The 20,420-nt window shown below is 35.1% G+C and overlaps 1 protein-coding gene across 13 annotated transcripts in view; it reads right to left on the reverse strand.

Moving 5' to 3' along the window:
- Window positions 1-365: 365 nt before the first annotated feature.
- The window catches only part of LOC111550202 (calcium-dependent secretion activator 2), a 565,477-nt gene continuing 545,422 nt past the window's right edge, over window positions 366-20,420 (reverse strand). For all 13 annotated transcript variants that reach the window (XM_026454331.1, XM_026454332.1, XM_026454330.1 and 10 more), the window contains 2 exons: window positions 5,628-5,732; window positions 366-539 (listed from right to left, as the gene is read on the reverse strand). In XM_026454331.1, the coding sequence (XP_026310116.1) occupies window positions 366-539; window positions 5,628-5,732 (279 nt within the window). The remainder of the gene's footprint in view (window positions 540-5,627; window positions 5,733-20,420) is intronic.

Below are 20,420 nucleotides of genomic sequence, written 5' to 3' on the forward strand. Positions count from 1 at the left end.
TATGTATCTCGCTTTACACAGAAAACATCATTTTGATGTGATTACAGAAAAATGCTCAAATATTTAAAAAAAAAAAATCATGTTCCAATCACAAGCAGAGCCAAGGTTCATTTTTAGGTCAAACAACACAAAAAAGGATACTCTTCTCAAAAAACAACAACAACAACAAAAAAAACCCAAAATCTTGGCATTTCCCCTTTTACTCTACATTCAGGTTTACTTTTTAAAGAAATACAAGCATTTTTATTTGGCCAAAACAAACAATGAATGTAATTACAAGGACAAGGTTAAACAAAAAACAAAAAACAAAAAACAAAAAACCATGTCGATCAAGGTCTTCTTTCCTTCTGCAAAGTTGTGTGATATCAGCCTTCTTCTTCTTCGTCACTGTCTTTCATAGTAATGCCCTGAAGTCCTCCTCCTTCTGAAACAGATGCTGTGGCCTCCTCTACTGTTAAACGTCTGTGCACAGTATCATAAGTCTTACTGTTCAGTGTTCCTTCCAACACACCCTGCAATCGAAAGTCCCTGTAGGTTTTCTGTAGAAAGAAGAGAAAATTTGCTTAGGTAACTTAGATTATATGTATGTACATAGATATATACTCAGTTGGCATTTCAAAAATGATCTTGGGGAAATCCACTGATAGGTTCATGTGGCTGTCCATGCCAATCATCTTCTTGGTGTATTTCTGGGGAGTAAATGCAATGACAGACTTTGGCTATTGCTTCAAACTACAATTACTATATCAAAATGTTGTGACTATGTTGTGACTATCAGATGACAAATTTACTTTCCCCTCAGAACATTACTAATTGCACACAATTTACCTTTTGAATAACCTGTAGCAAAAATAAAATACGTACCTATGTAAGTTTTTAATAAGAAATTAGTTTTTTTTTAATTGAGGGGGCTTTCCTTTAATACTGAAAAATACATTATATTTTATAAAATGCATTAATTTTGGGGGGCAGTTGTGTGGAGGAAGAAGATTAATCCTACTATCAGTAAAAGAAGTTCACATTTTCAGCATTTCAGTGAATTATAAAAATTTACATGTACTACTAGGTAAAAATTTATGTATATCTAAATGTCTGGATGAATTTTGCCCTTTTCTTTTGAAATTCCCTTGGGATGTGAAGTGCCGAATTCTGGCATAAAGCTTCCATAGATGGGATAGCAAAACAAGTATTTACATTTTTTCTTAAAACATTAAAATGTGGTGTATTATATATCAAAAATAGAATACCATGTTATTGTTTCTACAATGATTTTCAAGACAACAAAAGCCAACAACATTTTTCTGTGGCACTTAAAATATTAATCTATGTTTCCCTTATGTTTACATTGATTGATTGATTGACTGATTGAGACAGGCCTCACTCGCTCTGTTACCCAGGCTGGAGTACAGTGGTGTGTGATCATTGCTTACTGCAGCCTCGACCTCCCAGGCTGAGGCAATCTTGCCACCTTAGCCTCCTGAGAAGCTGAGACCACAGGTGTGTGCCACCGCGCTCGGCTAACTTTAAAAATTTTTTGTAGATACAAGGTCTTGCCATGTAGCATAGGCTGGTCTTGAACCCCTGGCATCAAATGATCCTCATTTCAGCCTCCCAAAGTGCTGGGACTGCAGGTCTGAGCCACTGTGCCTGACCATGTTCACTTTTTTCTTTTTTTGAGATGGAGTCTCACTGTGTCATCCAGGCTGGAGTGCAGTGGCGCAATCTTGGCTCACAGCAGCCTTTGCCTCCCCAGTTCAAGTGATTCTCCCACCTCAGCCTCCCGAGTAGCTGGGATTACAGGCACATGCCACCACCATGTCCAGCTAAGTTTTGTATTTTGGGGGTTTCACCGTGTCTGCCAGACTGATCTCAAACTCCTGAACTCAGGTGATCCGCCCACCCCAGCCTCCCAAAGTGCTGGCATTACAGGTGTGAGCCACAGCACCCAGCCATGTTCACTTTTTAAAGTGTGATCTTCTTCACATACAATTTTCTGCAGCTAAACATGATTGGTATTTTATTATTATTGATTTTTAAAGTAGGAGAGAAAGTTCAGAGTTAGGTAAATGGGGAAACAACAAATGAAGACATTTCATTTTGTGGGATATGATTTTGTCATAATAAGCTCATTCTAAGTCATAAGTTATTGTGACTAAGGTAGTACTCTCTTACACCAAAACTCATGGTAATTTGCATCAGAACCAGTGAGATAACTCTAAAAGGTATGTTTTGTCTAGGTAATCTGGCAACTGATAAACATGGCATTATTACCACAGAGATTTGTGTTTATTCCTATAACTGTCTTGTAATTAGATTAAACATGTCAAACATAAAATATTCATCTACAGATGATGCATCTAATATAAAGTATTATTGTTCCACTGACAATTATATACTGAGTTTGTGAGTTCAACTTTCTTATTTTATTGGAATGACTTTCCTTTGACTTAATTACCACTAAGTAGGCCAGAGCAGATCTGAACTGTGGATCCGCAGCCCTGAAGGCTTTCTAATTTATATATAATTAAGACCGCTTTCTTATTCAATTAGAAAGCAATAACCAGTTAGGTGAGGTACTAGGCAGACAGCCTTGCAATCTCTTTCTCTCTCTGTCTTTAGAATTCATAAAATGTTATTGACACTTGGACGTTACCTGTGGCTTCCACAAAGGTTTGGTTGGCCCTTGCTTAAGACAAGTGCCTGCCACAGGGTTCTGTTCACTTTTTCCCTCCTAGCAAAAGAAGCAGGCAATTTATGTTAACTGCATTTAATGTCATGTGGCCACTATGGAGAACATAAATACAACAACCATTTTGATTATTTGAGGGTTTTACTTTCCTACCCCAAATAAATCATTCTGAGGTAAAAACTTTGCAAATAATTTCAGTCTTTAATTTTTTTGTGTAACCCTTTCTGGGATTTGTTTTTTTCTTAGTGTGCAAATGAATGAACCAATTGGTGTAAAAGTGTCTGTGTTTAGGGTAAAGTTGGCTATTATACAAATTTTGATGGCATCTAGGTCTCCATGGGCATAGAAGAATGGCAATCCCTGTAAGTAGTAAGGACAAGACTGCTAAAGTCAAGTAGTTTGGGTCCTGGGTAGAATACACCATTCTGCTGTACCATGCAGGCCAAGTCTAAGTGACCTGGATGGAAGTAAATTCTGGTTATGGGCCTTCGCAATTCTCAATGTGTGGTATTCAACAGCTTCTTAAATTCATTGGGAAATGATCATTATAAGTAAAACTATGTAAGTTCTAAAGAATAATGAATCTATGTATGAAATCGGCTAAAGTCTGTTTATATTCAAAGTAGAAAAAACAATTAGAACATTAAATTATTAATTCAGTTTGATTTTTATTGTAAAAATAATCATTTCTAATTATTAAATAGAGTCCTCCCTATGACTTGATTAAATGTATCATCCCAAGAACACATTGGCTAAGCCTGGAGACTTGCCTGTGAAAACTAAAACATGGGCAATCAAACATATTCATGAAAATTAATTTCATATTTATTGGTCAATTATGGATCACTAGGAAGAATATATTAAAAGAAGATATACTGACTTACAGTACAATGAAAATGTCACTATATAATTCATAAAATTATTGTTCTTTTATGCTAAAATATTCACTGGTGAGAATCCTTATGATCTACTCTTAGTAAATTTCAAGTATACATTAATAAGTCACATTGTATATCTTGAGTATATAAAAATTTTTGCTTTCAAATTATACATCAATAAAATGAAAAAATTTCACTCTTGCTTAATCTTTAACTATAAAGATGTGTGGAAATCAGGAATAATTTTGAAAGAAACAAATCGTGGGCTAATATGGAGATTTTTATTCTCAAAACAAAGAAGTTAATAATCTATCAGCTAACACCAGGGGGCTGAATATATAACCTCTGAAATCCTGAACACAGTAGGCATTAGCTTGAAAATATGGTTTATCATAAGGATAAACAGCTAATTGTAATATTAATCACTGTATAAAGTGCAACTGTTATGTATGTGTGTGTATATATGTATATATTATATATATACATATATATGTGGCAAATACATTATCCTGATTCTCTTTTTTGAAAAACAAACTTCATTTGAAAGTGCTTCAAGTCACATTTATAGAAACAAGAAACAATGGAGAACTAAGCCAATTATGAACCTATCATATTGTCCTTTTAGTTTCTTTGTAAAATAAAGAACACCATATAAGAAGTGTTCTGGATCAAAAGTACTTTCTCTATTGACATGTAATGTGTAGCTATAGTATTAACATTTTGTGACTGGCTACAATTTTACTTGTTATTTATGAGTAATCATAATGCTATTATTGTGACATTTTAGGTCTGGTTCTACTTTCCAGTAGATTTGCCAATTTCTGACTTTGGAACAGAACTTTCCTATTTGTGGGCCTAACAAGGATTAACAAGCAGGCATAAAATAATTTGTATTCTAATTAGACTGTAGGAACCAAGGGAATAAAGAAAATATTTTAATGTGGCTAGAAACATCTTTTAATGATGTAACACAGTGGGTCTTTGCAAACTTTAGCATGTTTTCATGTATTAGAACCATCTGGAGGACTTGTTAATCTATAGATTACTGGGTTCCACCCTCAGAGTTTCTGATTCAGTAGGTCTGGGGTGGGGCCCAAGAATTTGTGGTTCTAACAAGTTCTCAGGTGATGATGATAATAGTAGGTGAGGAATGACACTTTGCAAACTACTGTGTATACTCATATATACACACATACACATAAATGCATATATACACATTATGTGTGTGGGTACATACACGCATATATACTACTAATAAATGGTACTATAATGAAAGTAAAAGTCTTTTGTTTAAATAAATAGGTGACTCTCAATAGCTTAACGTTTTCTGCCGTAAGGTGAAATTTCTGTCCCAGTTTTAAGAAAAGGTTAAACTTGGGGTAAATTTGGTGCTTCCATTAGAATTTACAAAGTGTGAAAAATTATGCATAATATATTAAAGATTTTATTCCCTAAACATGACATGTAATTTATTAGCTTTTCTCTTGAAGAGTTAAAGTCAAAACAGCCTTGCTGAACTTATGTGATGTCTACGTCAGTAGTTTTGGGTGGTCTCCAACACTCGAATGATTACCTTTTACATATAAGAAGGGGCATGCTTCCAAAAGAATCTGGGCAATGACAATGTATTACTTTTGTACCAGCATATAATAAAATAACTGAGACTCTCCTTATTCTTCTGGCAAAATACAGTTCAAAAGCCCTCACAATGATATATGATCCTAATAAATATGAAGTAATTATATTATGATAAAACATTTATATGCTTAAGAAAATTAATGTAAAATTATTGTGAACCTACTTCCTTCAGGTAACTGTGCTGGGGCTTTATGTATTTAATCTCAAACTGTGATTATTTGCAAGCAAATTTTCTTTACTAGTGCAAAAAAGATAAATTTATATTCATTTATTAATCTAAAAATGGAAGTAAACAGCAGCACATCATTGCTAATAAGTGATACTTTTTAGTTACATCAAATACAGTTTTCTTGTATGTCAGTATCTTGCCATTATTCCTTATAGCTTGGTGGGCAATTCATATCTAAACACATTTTGTTTACCTTCACAATCTTGATGAGCGTCTTCAGCTGGTAAATATGGAGCTGGAGGTCTAATCTATCAGTCAACCACACACAAATGACTTTCATGGAACTGCTGTACCATTGCTGGAATGGAGAATTGGGGCACGGGGAGGAGAACAAAAAAGAAAACAACCTCTGCAGTATTCATTTAACAGATTCGGTAATGAGGGGGTAATAAAACACTCTGAAATGACCACAGATCAGCACTTGAAGTCAATAATGCTATAATTTCCTGTTAACAGAATTGTATGCTTTGCTAGAAAATCTGTTAAGTTGACCTAGGCTGTTCTTTAAATGAATTAACATTACAGTCTTTCAGCTGTAACATATTCACGGAAACAGTGTTTTTGCACTTTGCAGCCTACTGGCCTGCTTTGTAATTTGTAGGTAACAAAGGGTCCTAAATACATGTTTTAGGACTGAATGGACAGCCAAGCAGCAGGAAAAAAGAGGTAAATTATTTTCAAAGGAAACTTTTCTATTGGCCTGCATGTTAAATAAAAATCAAAAAGAAGATGTGTTATGCTATAAGTCATGTAGTCAATACCTAAAAATTACATTTTAAAGGAGCGATGGTAAAAAAAAAAAAAAAAAAACCCTACAACTTATTGAACAGTAATCCTCAATCACACCTTTATCAATTAAATATTTACCAAGCTCTTTAAAACCATCTAAAATAAAGATTCATTGAGATCTTAGGAAGAAACATTATAAAGACTGAATTCTTATAAGAATGACAAAATAGTTGTCAGTTGACCAAATTATGAATGAAAAGGATGTGTTTCATTTTGTAGTTTTGGAGGTTCCATAATTTTTCTGTTTATTACAACTCTCTTAAGAGAAAAACTGAAATTCTTCTTTAATGCAGTTTTCTGCTCCTATATGTCTGTCAGTCTAGAAAAAGAAAATGTTGTTCCTATTTTCAAATAAGACAATCTGCCATTACAAATGACATTTTTAAGGGATACAGTGATTCAGAGCTAGGTTTAGATAACACTCTAAGAATAATGCTACTCATTCAGATAAAAGTGAGAAATATCAATGTCCACTCAGCATTTAGGAAATGACAAAAGAGTTTTTAAAGACAAGAGATTTTGTGCCTTGTTTGTATATACAAACATAGTGACAGTCCAGATCACATATGTGTGTGCATATGTTCTTAAGAATTTAAACACAGAAAAAAAAATTAGAAAAAAAAAATTCTCTACATAATAAAACCGTAAATTCAACTTCTAAAATAAATTTTCACTGATCCAAGTCTGAAATTCATCTGGATTTATATTTATAAATTGTATTGGATACAATTTAGTTTAACAAGAAATGGTATTTTAAGTATAAATTAAAAATGAATTTTACATTTTTACCATGCTTATTTCTATTAATTTGTTAGTATAATGAACATATATGCATCTAATGAGATAAGCTAATTTAAATGGATAACTGATATACTAAATAATAGCAATCAAATGGATAAATAAAAGCTTCAAGCTTTAAAAATGTGAGATGGATCATGATTTTTAAAAAAATATGTTATTCCTGTACCTAATTTTGCTCCTTCCTAATAAGCACTTTCTTAATATTCAGGACATGTAAAAATTTCAGCAATAAGTTTTATAAAACAAGACAGTCATACTCCAAAATTCCTAAAAAAGTAAACTTCTAGTAAATTCAGTACTTTAACTGGCACATTAAGTCTCAAAATCTTTTATAGATACTTTAATTTCCGACATTAAACTCTATGCTACTTATTTCAAATTATTTACAGCTTCAACTTCTTGATTTCTATTTTAATACAGGCAGACACAAGTATTGGTGATATTGAGTACAGTTAATTGAGGCCCTTCCACCACACCACACTCTAGATAATTTGAAAGTGAAAATATTATCCTAATGGATGTGACTCTTAAAAATTACAGTCATTTTGCATGGGATAGTAAATTTTTCTTTCTTGTTGAAGGAGAGAAAGTATATGTATTTCACGAAGTCTATCATAACATACTAGTTACTCTGTTAGACTGCACAGTTACTGTAACTTGGTAAGTTACATAAATTTGAGGAAAATGAACAAACTTTCTTAAAATTACTCTATATGCATCTTTATGTTCTTGAATATACTTATATAATTTAAAATTAATTTCATTTTTCCACCATATATAATGGTACTTATAATTAAGTGATAATTGAAAAGACATACAATGTAACACAGAAATCATTTATATATAACTTATTTAATACAATGCCAAAATGATAATTTTAGAGAAAAAGAATTTGGGAATAAAATGATCTAAAATTAACTGCAAAAACAGAAAAAGAGAACTATTATTAAGTAAAATGTTTAAGCTACTTTATCATTTTCTTACTTTGAGGGTCAATAAATTGTTCTATCAGCAAAAGCCTTTAAGAAAAAATTATTCTATCAAATAAGAATGTATATTTTTGGCTCCTAAGTCAAAGCATTTTCAAGAGGCATTTCAGCTAAATTAAGCAAATGATTAATGAAAAGCAGCAACTTAGCTCAGAATATTTGCTGCCACTAAGAATAGGCTAACAACAACAAAAATCCCACTATGACTGCTTTCTTGTATACAGTAAAACGCAGACACACACACACACACACACGCGCACACACGCACGCGCATACACGCACACACCTTAAACAATGAAAGCCACCAAAGAGAAACCTCTAGCACCTTCTTATTTCTAGTGCTGGAATTAATATGTCCTTCTTTTGACTACTGAATAGGGTAGGTACCATTTTCTCACACTGAGAAAAAAGTCAAAGGTAAGTTTTCTTAATTCCCCAACCCCCTCCACCAAACCAAACCAAACAAAAAATTGGAAAAGGGTGAATGTGCAGTAAAGTCTCCATGTTAGAAAGCACCTTTTCACTTTGGAAAAGTTAATTTTATAAAACAACTTGGTTGACCATTCACTTTTCCCTGCAGGGGATAAAAAAGAAGGGGTGCTGCAGCTTGCACAGAAGGTATGGGAATGGCATTACTGCTTTATTCTTTGCCTTGGTCTACACAGGAATAAAGCAGTAAGTGTATATTTTACAAATTTTTTCTACATCAATCCATGACAGCAGCCTACCGCTTTAGCAAAAATATGTTGTTTTCTTCTTTTTGTGGTTCATTCAACTCCTGTAAGGGCATGCGTTACTCACTTCATTTTCTTGAGATATCTCTTTTAAAGCAAAAATAGAAGAAAAGGAAAGGCTAGGGTTGACTCTGTGAGACCCCTGTATTTATTCACACTTATTGTGCATGACTGTAGACTGGTAAATCATATTAGCAGCCCGTCTCCCCATCAAGCTGCTACTTGCTTTCCAGCCCTGGGAAGGTTCAACAAATCAACAGGAGCACGGAAAACAGAACATCAGTCTAATCTAGTGTTTAAGGTGAAGTTTTCAAACCCAATCTAAGAAGATCTTTAGAGCAAGCAACAAGCTGAAGGGCTCAGAAGGTGGTATTGACAATGAAAGAGTGTTGAAATATTGAGAAGCGCAGCACTTGTGCATTTTTAATAACAAGAGGGTCAACAAGGACACAGCTCCCTCAGTGCCAGGAGTTGCCACTGACTATGGAAATTGCCACACCAGGGCTATAAACGCTTGCAGTTCATCAGCTTTCTTAAACAGTTCATCAGCTTTCTTAAACACCCTGAACCCCCTCAGTGGACCTTTAGTCTTGAATTAACAAACCAAAGCAATGAAAGAGGGTGCAGTCTGAATGGCTGGCATTGATCCCCAACTGTGTCAGCACTGCTACAGGCCCTGAAAAACTCTTTCCATTGTCAATAGAAATTGACAAACCTCATCTCCTAAATAGTGCAGCTGAGCCAGGCGGGATCCACGCAGCTGTAAAGGGCTCTGCTCTTGGGGCCGGGGAGCACTAACAATAGAACAAGCATGAGCTCTTTGTCAGTCCCAGACTCGGCAATTTTCTAACAAGGATTAAAGTTGTTTCTCCGCAGAGCTGGTGAAAAGAGATTTAGCAACATACCGTGCTTTCTTCATGCAAGTTAAAGAGAAGTAGTTAAGGAATTTCATTATTCTGTTGACTATTGGAAATACAAAACAAATATATTAAATATGCACTCTCCTTTTTGCCTAATTTATAGCATTTTGGGGATGATTCAATTAAATATAACACGTATTGCCTGGAAACAAGCACTTCACCTTTATTTTGGAAGTTTTATTTTCAAAAAGTCCAGCTGCTTGCCACCTGGAATGAGGTCTCAATACATACTAATGCACAATGCCTTTACACCCTCCAAGGCTGATATTCCTAAATCTGAATCACAAGACCACATAGGGTTTCTATATCATGGCTGCTTCAAGCAAATGATTTTTGTCAGAATGCGGCTTCTGATGATGATGGCAAGGTAAAAATAGCTGCTTCGCTAGGGTACAAATCTGTGATATATTTTCTACTTAAGTGTTTAGCTTTTTATTGATTATGAATTGGTACAACTAGCTGATGTATTTTTATTCTTCTCCAGCTATTCTTGTCTCAATAAGTGACAAAGAAAAGAAAAGAAAAGAAAAAGAACCAAAGAACCAACACTTTTTAGTGCATTAAGACATGAAATGGCCATGTTTCCATATTATGTATTTCTTCATTTATTTCAAAAGAATCTGTATGTTTGGCAAGAGTTGAGCATTGTGTTAAAATGAAATAATGCCTAGAAAATCTCACCTTAGGAAATATGTACCTTTTAAATATAAAGTTAAATTAAATGAAAGAACAAACAGTACTTTTTAAATGATGAAGGCTTGGATAAATTTGATAAATATAAACCATCCTTTAAGATCCTTTAGTAGTTTTAAAGAGCAACAAAATATTTAGAAACATTAATGCACTACAATTTCACCAATATATTAAAAAGTAAATATGAATGTTTCATTATACATTGAGTGTTCATTTTGTCAACAGTACATCTATTTAATGTAACTAAATGTGTGGCTCTGTTTCACTCATTTCTCATGTCTAAGCACTAAAATGCAAATGTTATATTAATGGTAAATTTAATATAATAATATCAAAGTTTTTCCACCCTGTTAAATGCATCCCACTGAAACTATCATACCTGGTTCCATAAAACCAGGCACAAGCATTTTGCAAGTTTTGAGTGTGAATACTTTCCTGGCTTGGAATAGGAATAAGGGCTATATTTAAGGAAAAGTGAAACCAGCCTATTAGGGTTAAAAACACAGGAAGTGTTTAACCCAACCTATGCCAGTCACATTCCCAGCTTGATCCAGAGGCACTCATGGTGGGGGAAGAGAAGAGACTTGCATCTGGACATAGCAGCTGTGGGCTGGTTGTCAACACACCAGAGAAGATCACAAATGCAGATCCCGTGAGGGTAGGCAGTGCTAGCTCCTTTTACGCTACTATTTGCTTGATTGAGCCTGTTACACGCCTTCTGTATGCCTCAGCTTTCTTATCTGTAATATGTGGGGTAGATTATATGAATCTATCTTTAAAATACTAAGATTTGAATGCTCTATAGAAATACGGAGTTTAAATTTGACTTAGAGGAAAAGGCATGATGAGCTTGTGATTTTTGTAAAAATGAATGGAAGAGAAAAAGTCAGTTGTCATTCTGTTTTTACAGAATGACAGAATTCTTCCAGAATAAAGAAAAATCATCTAGAGTTCCAGAACTTTCTATTGTCTGTTATGTTTTTAACTTATTCGTCTGGCCTCTTAATGTATAGACATAAAAATGAAACAATAAAGTATACTGAGGAATGAGATTTATAAAGGACTGTGAATTACAGATACAGTTTTTATTAGTAGTATTTTCATGAATTCTAATTATAAAGGCATCTGATATTTATTTTATCCTTCATAGGAAGTGCAAGTGATTCAGTTAAAATTTCATTTAGGCCAGTGCAGTGGCTCATGCCTGTAATCCCAGCACTTTGGGAGGCAGAGGTGGGTGGATCACTTGAGGCCAGGAGTTGGAGACCAGCCTGGCCAACATGGCGAAACCTTGTCTCTACTGAAAATATAAAAAATTAGCTGGGTGCAGTGGCGTGTGCCTGTAATCACAGCTACTTGGGAAGCTGAGGCAGGAGAATCACTTGAACCTGGGAGTTGGAGGTTGCAGTGAGCTGAGATCGTGCCACTGCACTCCAGCCTGGTTGACACAGTGAGACTCTGTCTCAAAAAATAAAACAAAACAAAACAAACAACAAACAAAGAATTCATTTAATTCTTATGATAACATTGATGAAGTGGGTGTAATTATTGCCATTTTGTGTATCTGGAAACCGAGTTTACACAGACACAAAACTGAGTTTAGATTAAGCAATTTACTTATTCCAGTTTATACAAGTATGACTTAAGTGGTAAAGATTTATATCTTATATTTATACTCCAGAGTCTGTGTTCATAACTCCTGTGTTATTACACTTCTCTTTAGAAGGACATCTGGATTTCTGTTTTGTCAATAACACCTTTGATTCTTAAGAGCAGTTTGATGCTTCTAGCAGAAAACTAGGAAAAGTGTCATTAGCATTCATGGTCCTTACTGACAGTCACTGTAACATAGGATTGTGCACAAATAGAGAAGGTACGTATTAATTATTTTCAAAAAAGCCCATTTAATTTGTTTTGCAGGTTGAAGCAATCCACATTTCTAAAGATTAAACAATTCTGTAAATCCAATAATGTAATATACAATGTAAATAAATTCTTCGAAGAATCACACTCCTTATTAGGATAACCAGTCAAATGGCTATTATGCTATACATCTCATATACTCTCTTAAGATGCATTTTAAAGTGCTATACACCATAATGATTAAAAATACTGGAAAATATTTGTTCTACTGTAGCAAAGCAATGCAACGTGGAAAGAAGATCCTTGGTTCATCCATAGTAGAACTCTATATATGGGACTGTCTTCATCATCTTTTTTTTTTTTTTTTCAATCAGAACAGAGAAGCATGCGATTCATGCTGCTTTTTTCCATGTTGAATAAAGTCATATTCAGGGCAATTTTCATTTTTTAGCTCCATCAGGAAGCTTACAAATTAAGAATATCATGTCTATTAGGGAATGAAAAATGTAAAAAGTGCTAACATGGGGAAGGTTGGTATAAAATAGGTGCCTAGTAAATGCTTGTTGAATGCTGAAAAAACTTCCCTATCTTTGGAGTTCCATACTTCATCTTTTAAAAAATACATGAATATAATAACAGAGATATTTACAGACAAATTAGATCCTCTTCAGTTATATAACAGAATAAGTTCAAAAACAGGACAAGTTCCGTAAATTGGGAACTGCAAAAGCTCTTTTCAGTTCACTACTACTTCCAAAATTCCCTTCATTCCAAGATGTCCTCAAAGTAATAAACTACCTCTTTCTTCAAACTACATGAAAAGTATTTAAAAAATACTTTTCTTTATTATCAAATAAGCAAGTGCCTCTGCAAGCTTATTCTGTGGCTCCTTTCCTAGTACTAAAAAGACTAGTAATTATAAAGGGAAAATTTCAGACAATCAGTTGTTCTCCCCTCCCTTTCTTAGTGTCCTTGATGGGATGCATACTGGTTTGGCTAATCTTTTGAGTGAAGTGACTAGTTAATGGTTTGGCTCATTGATAAATCCAGTTATAATGGTGTGTGTACTAATTTGGGGTGTAAACATCATCTTCATGAATGATTCCTTTAGGCAGTATGATATTTTCATCTGGTTGACTTATTTTGAACATAGTATATAAAATTTTGGTAAATATTGCATTTTAAATCCATAATATAGGATTTACATAAAAGTATATTGGGCTCTTGGAACTGCTATTAAATGGTACAACTTAGTCTTGAGATAAAACTCACACCTGAGAATCAGCTGTTAGCAGGTCTTTCTGCTTCAGTTTCCTTATAAAAATGTGACACATTCCAAAATCTTCTTTTAAGAGTTTCCTAAGGACGGGAGTAGACAGCTACCTTTCTGTCTCTGAGTCCCGGTGCAGCCCCACAGGAATCTTTTTCAACAAACTGACCCACCTGCAGCTCTGCCACATGCTAGGCTTCTCTATACCCTCAGTCTCTGGGCATGCCCATTCCTCTGTCGGGACTTTATTCCCAACTACATCTCCTTGTCCAGATTCATGTCAGCCTTTAAGACTCAGCTCAACCATTCATTATCTCTGCTTTTTAGCCAATACTATCTCTTACTAGGTACAATTAGGGGCTCACCTATTTTCTGCTCCTAGAACTCTACACAGGTGTCTGTAAAAATATTGCACAATGTAGTTTATGTCTCCCTCAATCAGCTGTGAGTATACACAAGGCTTTAACTGAATCTTACTTGTATTGCTATCTCCAGCCCTTAGTAGAATGTCTGGCACAGAGCATGCATTCAATTTTCATGAAAAGACTACATGCATTTAAGCATTTATAAATATAAAATTATATATCTATATATTATATCTATAATAGTAGACAGGCAGCTTTTCAATAGACAAAGGACAGATGAATACTAGAGCCAGATTCACTGTTGACTTGAATCACATATTTCCTTAATAGAAAAATAATTAAATACATGTTAAAGCTGTGTAAATCATTGAAAAGTAAACAGTTGCATTTGGCCAAAAAAATTTAAAACAGGACTCAGATGGGGCTTAAAATGTGACAGTCTAATTTAATTCTAGGTGATGAATGAAATAAAAGAGAAAGTACTATAAACTGATAAACTTTCAAACCTATGTACATATGAGAATACACACACACACACACACACACACACACACTCACACTCACTCACAAAGCTATGCTAACACTATGAGTTCAGATGTTGATGTACTCAGCCCTCCAGAGGTTATCCCCCAAGCAGGGAGCTGCCTCTCTAGCATATGCTCAGGTCTAAAGGTACTCATTCTAAGGCCATGGGGTATATTGGGAGGCATGGGTGGCTGTGCTGCCTGTGTATTTTCACCACTAAGTGACATGTTCTGGGTGCCTTCTACACTTGTTGGCTTTGTGAGCTGTTTTTAAAGAAAGGCAGAAAAATATTGTTGCTGTGGAAATAGTGACTTCCATCTGCAGGGATATAAGAGCTTGTTTGGGAGCTGGTATAAGCCTGGCTTTTGAGCTAAGAACCCAGGAAGAATAGAGAGCAAGAGTGTGCTCTTATCTCACAGTCACGTCATTTGATGCAGGTGCTAGAACTGGATACAAACTTTGTGTTGGCTCTAAACCTTTAGCAAGTTCACAATCATCCACTTGAAGCAGAGGGAGAAATAAACAACTTAATAGATTAATTATTAGTATCTATTTTGAAACAGAATTGACTTTCAGTTCACCAGAGTACTTTCATTTCAAAAAAAAATCTGTGGATAGCTATTCTTCAGATAAAAAATAAAACATTTTATATGGAAATAAAAATTTTTCAAAAATACCCATTTGGTAAGGTCCCTTGTGGCAAGGACTTGGTCTATCTTGTTTAATACTGTATTCCCAGCCTCTAGCAAAGTGTGTGGTCTAAAAAGTGCTTGATAAATATAATTTCAATGATTAAATAATTAATAAGAGGGGTTTCAACTTTCTATTCTCAGTAGATTCCTACTGAGTCATTGTGACATAGATAGCCATCTCTGTGGGCAAAGCCAGGGCCTGAAGTTTTAATCTCAACATTCCCCACCATTTTTTTCCACATAGTAATTGAATGATGAGCTTGCTTTCTAGATCTTACAATGTAAAACACCAATGAAATGGATAGTCTACATCAATCAACATGTACTTTTACTGCCTCAAAAATAAATATTCTACATCAATAAACGTATACATTTATTGCCTATCTTTTTTTGAGACGTAGTCTCGCTCTGTCACCAAGGCTGGAGTGCAGAGACACGATCTTGGCTCACTGCAACCTCCACCTCCCAGGATCAAGTGATTCTCCTGCCTCAGCCTCCCGGGTAGCTGGGACACAGGCGTGTGCCACCACACCCGGCTAATTTTTGTATTTTTAAGAGAGATGGAGTTTCACCATGTTGGCCAGGCTGGTCTTGAACTCCTGACCTCAGATTATTGCCTATCTTTAAGATATGTAGCCAGTAAGAGAAAAAGTCAACAAAAACAAATACAGGGAATATATGGAACTATAGAGGTCAGTAGAGCAAAAGTATGGGAAAGTTATATATTGGAATGAATAAATGGAAGGCTTGAAAGAATCTTGTTCAGCCACATTCAAATACTGCATCCTATCCTTGACTCTAAACCCTAAGCATAACAGAGAACACTTTGAGAAGTTTCAAAGGACAGCCACAAAGATGATTAAAGGGCTAGAAAAAAAGGCCTACGGAGTGAAGTTAAACAAACAGGGATTATTTATCCTGGAGTAGACAAGTATGACAGGTACCTTAATAACAGTCTTCATATTTAGGAAGGATTATTCCTTAGAGGATGCTGGCTACCTGCCTTTTGTTCTCCAATAAGAGAAAAGAGAGAAATGGGTTTAAAAATCAGCATGAAGAATGTAGGTGAGGTAGGGGTGAGAACTATTTTTTTTCCCCAGTGAAATATTTTGTCCGTAATAAGAGAGCAAAATTTAGATGATGTGTTATCTAGGGCTGTGCTAAGATCAGGAAATTCAGGGCTCTCTCTTATAGGTTAGGTGTTTATACAAAAGTTTAAAATTATTTGATATATAGTTTCCTGCAAATGCATTCAATAATCACATGTAATGATGGTTCTGTTGCTTCCTTACACAGATTTTTTTCCCTTTACTTGGATTTAGTCAACATTGGTGACCTGGCTGCCACTGCTGTGCCCACTTGTGAATGGTCTGACCTTGCAGAAGGTGTGATTCCCAGAGGGGGGAATACAACAAGCCAGCATAGAAAATGGCTTTAAAGCCACCATGCCATTTGTTTAAGAAGTTAGGATGGAAGGGATGGAGGGTAGTAGCTATCTGTTCTATGAAAATATTGCAGTGGTCAACCGATAGAAATGCTGGTCTCAGGGGAAGCCTAGGCATTTCCATGAACAAGGCACTAGAGACCAGTTGAAGTGCAAGCATGCAAAGTCACAGGCTCTACATAGAGAGGTCAGAATTTCTAGACCATCTTAAAGATGAAAGATACATGAAAGCAAGGCTAAATAACTTTCAAAATGCTCAACATGTTCCTTATAATCAATTCAACAGTCTTTTATAAAATCAGTAGAGTGAATATTCTAATTTCTTCAGTGACTTAAGCCTTTGTTACTGACTCAGGTGGATGAATGCAAACATACATTTATGCAATTGGTGTTTAGAACAATTTCTCCATGAAAATAAAAGTTGTGTCACTTTCCATTCATCAAACACAGTTTTACCATTGTTAAGAGAGCTTAGGTGATCAACATTTTTCTTTTTCCTATTCAAGCAAAATCCTCCGGTCAGTCTGCATGTGGAATTTCTTTTTTTAATTCTAGGCACAATTAAAGGTGAGTTAAGGCTCTGGCGGAAATCTAAAGAGCATCAGCAAATCTGAGCACTGCTCAGCTTTTGAATTGCTTTTCTACTTCTCAGTTCTTTTAAATGGTTTTCTATGGCAGGAACATTTTTCTTAATTAGTCACAGCTAATTAGTGTTCTGGCATAGACAAGTAATCAGAAATGTCAGAGCTGCAAGGCTACATCTCCCTAATCCTTTGATAATAATTTAGCCTCCTGGGAGGGCCCCAAGCTGCGGTAAGTAGTGACTGACAATAAGGCAAAATTAGGTGGGCAGCAGACCATTAGGATAGAAAAATAAAAAGCACTACCAAATCCTGCTGAGCACCATCAGGCAACTAACTGCACTGCCAGATGAGGTGCCTGTTTAAGCCTGTGTTGTTAATTAGCTGATTCTACCAGACCTGCCACATATGTCCAGGTGCCTCATGCAAAGATGCGTATTTCTGGGAATGTGCCAAATGACAATTGTGTTCCGCGATCACATTTCAAGAATCTAAGCAAGAAGCCGACATATTTCTTGAACATTCTTTTGAATTATCAAAGAAATAAGATCAACAAGCTATAATACACTTTCTGATTGAGTTTCTTTTAGGCAATTGGGCATGCTTATCTCAAGGTTCTCAGGTTTTAATTCACCAACAGCTCTGATTCAAATGAGGGCTTTGGCCTCTCTGAACCACGTCTGGACTTGCCAAAGCTATTTTGGCATACATCATACATCAAAAGTTGATCCTTTTATAAATTCTTACACTTACAAATAATAACTTAACATTACAATGGGGATTATTAACTCAAATGAACCAGACAACTGTAATTCAAGAGCAGAGGTTTTAAAGAGAAACAAACTTTAAGGAAAAAAAAAAGCTGAGGAGCAGCTCTGTATGGCATCTACTGAGACAGAGAAGACAATACAGAAACAGGCTTGGCTATGACTATCTTAAAACAGGTCAAACAACTTCAGTTTGAGTCCAAATACCATAAGTAAACCAAAGCAGGATTATATACAATGAAACACAACAATGACAACAGCTGGAAAACAATGTGTTAAAAGCAGCTAAGTAACACATTGCTACAACATGTGAGATGAATGAGACACTCTTCCTATCATACATATAACCAAAAGGTTAAACTTTTTATCCACCTTTAGTACACAATGAGGTACACAACACAGTGATGTTTAGAAATAAATTACCTCGGCTGGGCATGGTGGCTCATGCCTGTAATTCGAGCATTTTGAGAGGCCAAAGTGGGGAGATAGCCTGAGTTCAGGAGTTCGAGACCACCCTGGGCAACATGGTGAAACCCTGTCTCCACTAAAGTACAAAACATTAGCCAGGCATGGTGGCACACACCTGTAGTCCCAGTTACTTGAGAGACTGAGGAAGAATTGTTTGAGCCTGGGAGGCAGAAGTTACAGTGAGCTGAGATTGTACCACTGCATTCTAGCTTAGACTACAGAATGAGACTCTGTCTCAAAAAAAAAAAAAAAAAAACCCAATAAATAAATAACCTCAAACGGCCTCAAGTACATGACTGTACTCATATCATACATCCCTTTCTACTGATGGAAAAGGAAAATAATGGCTATGACATGGGAATAATATTAGTATTTTAGTGTTGATAGGAAAATCATGGTTGGGCATACTGGTACAACAGTTAATCATTATATATAATAGTACTTTTATATAAAAATAAAACCAAAATGAAAATACTCTAATGGGAATCTGTACTAATATATGAAGACCATATAACAACTACACAGTTATTAAAAAGTGAAACATAATTGAAAAGAGGAAAACTGCTATTTTAAAACCGACATTCACATATAAGAAAGTTTCCCATTTTTCTTTTTGAGACAGGGTCTTGCTCTGTCAGCCTCAAACTCCTCGACTTGGATGATCCTCTTGCCTTAGCCTACGAAGTAGCTAGGACTACAGGAACACACTATCACGCTAGGCTAATTTATATATATATGTATAAATAAAAAATATATAAAATATATAATATGTATAACATAGCAACAAATAACATAACATATAACATAGCAACAAATTGTTATATGTTGCTATATATATATCTATAATATCTATTATATGTTATATATAATATCTATTTTATATATATAAAGAGAGAGAGAGAGAGAGTAACAATTTGTTGCTATGTTGCCCAGGATCTTCTTGAACTCCTAGACTTCAGTGATCATTCTCATGGTTGACCTCTTGAAGTGTTGGGATTATAGGCATGAGCCACCCTGCCCAGCTAGAATACTTCTATAATATCGTGGAATTATAAGACATGCAAGAAGGCAAAGATGGTCTTCCATCTCAGTGGGTTCCAGCCTGCATTCCTAGTAAACAGGCTGATTACATATACATAGAAACTCGTCCAAATAATATGATTGAAAAAGTACATTATCAGCGCTAAATGCATACAACCAAGTGTACTGTGAAAGTTCTATTTAATGGTCACTCTTATCTATGTTTTGTTGATTTCAATTGTGTATTGTGAAAGTTCTATTTAATGGTCACTCTTATCCATGTTTTGTTGATTTCATCTATTCTCAGGAAATCAACATAGTAATAAACAATCTTTAAATACAGTAAGAATAGCAGTGTTAATCCTACCAAGAATGAATAAATTCTCACATCAAAATGTTTGGGCATTGATGTGAAACACTAGCTCAAAAGTTCTGGGCAGGCTGGGTGTGGTGACCCATGTCTGTAATCTCAGCACTTTGGGAGATGGAGGCAGACAGATCTTCTGAGGATAGGAGTTTGAGACTAGCCTGGCCAACATTGTGAAATCCTGTTTCTACTAAAAATATAAAAATTAGCCAAGCATAGTGATGCATGCCTGTAGTTCCAGCTACTCCGGAGCTGAGGCAAGAGAATCATTTTAACCTGGAAGTGGAGGTTGCAGTGAGCCAAGATTGCACCACTGCACTCCAGCCGCAGTGACAAGAGCCAAACTCCATCTAAAAAAAGAAGAAAGTTCTGGGCATTTCCCCCTTTCTTAAAATTTGGGAGTCCAGAGGCAAACAAGAGCATGTAAGTGCAAAATCAGTTTCATTTTGAGAAGCACATTCAGTTATAATATTTTCATTATTTTCTTTTATCTTACACTAATAGGCTACAGAATCCATTTATATAGTATAGGTCAATTTTACTTAAAATGTTTAATTTAGAGTTTCTTTACTGGAAAGTAAGCATTCTTTTCACAGAAAGCCCTGGGAAATTAATCCTTTATAAAATGCTGTTTGGATGAATATAACTGATTAACTGTCATTTAAAGAATTACTTTAAATTTTACAAGACATCATAAC

This window comes from Piliocolobus tephrosceles, unplaced genomic scaffold (assembly GCF_002776525.5).
Source record: "Piliocolobus tephrosceles isolate RC106 unplaced genomic scaffold, ASM277652v3 unscaffolded_40, whole genome shotgun sequence".
NCBI lineage: Eukaryota > Metazoa > Chordata > Mammalia > Primates > Cercopithecidae > Piliocolobus > Piliocolobus tephrosceles.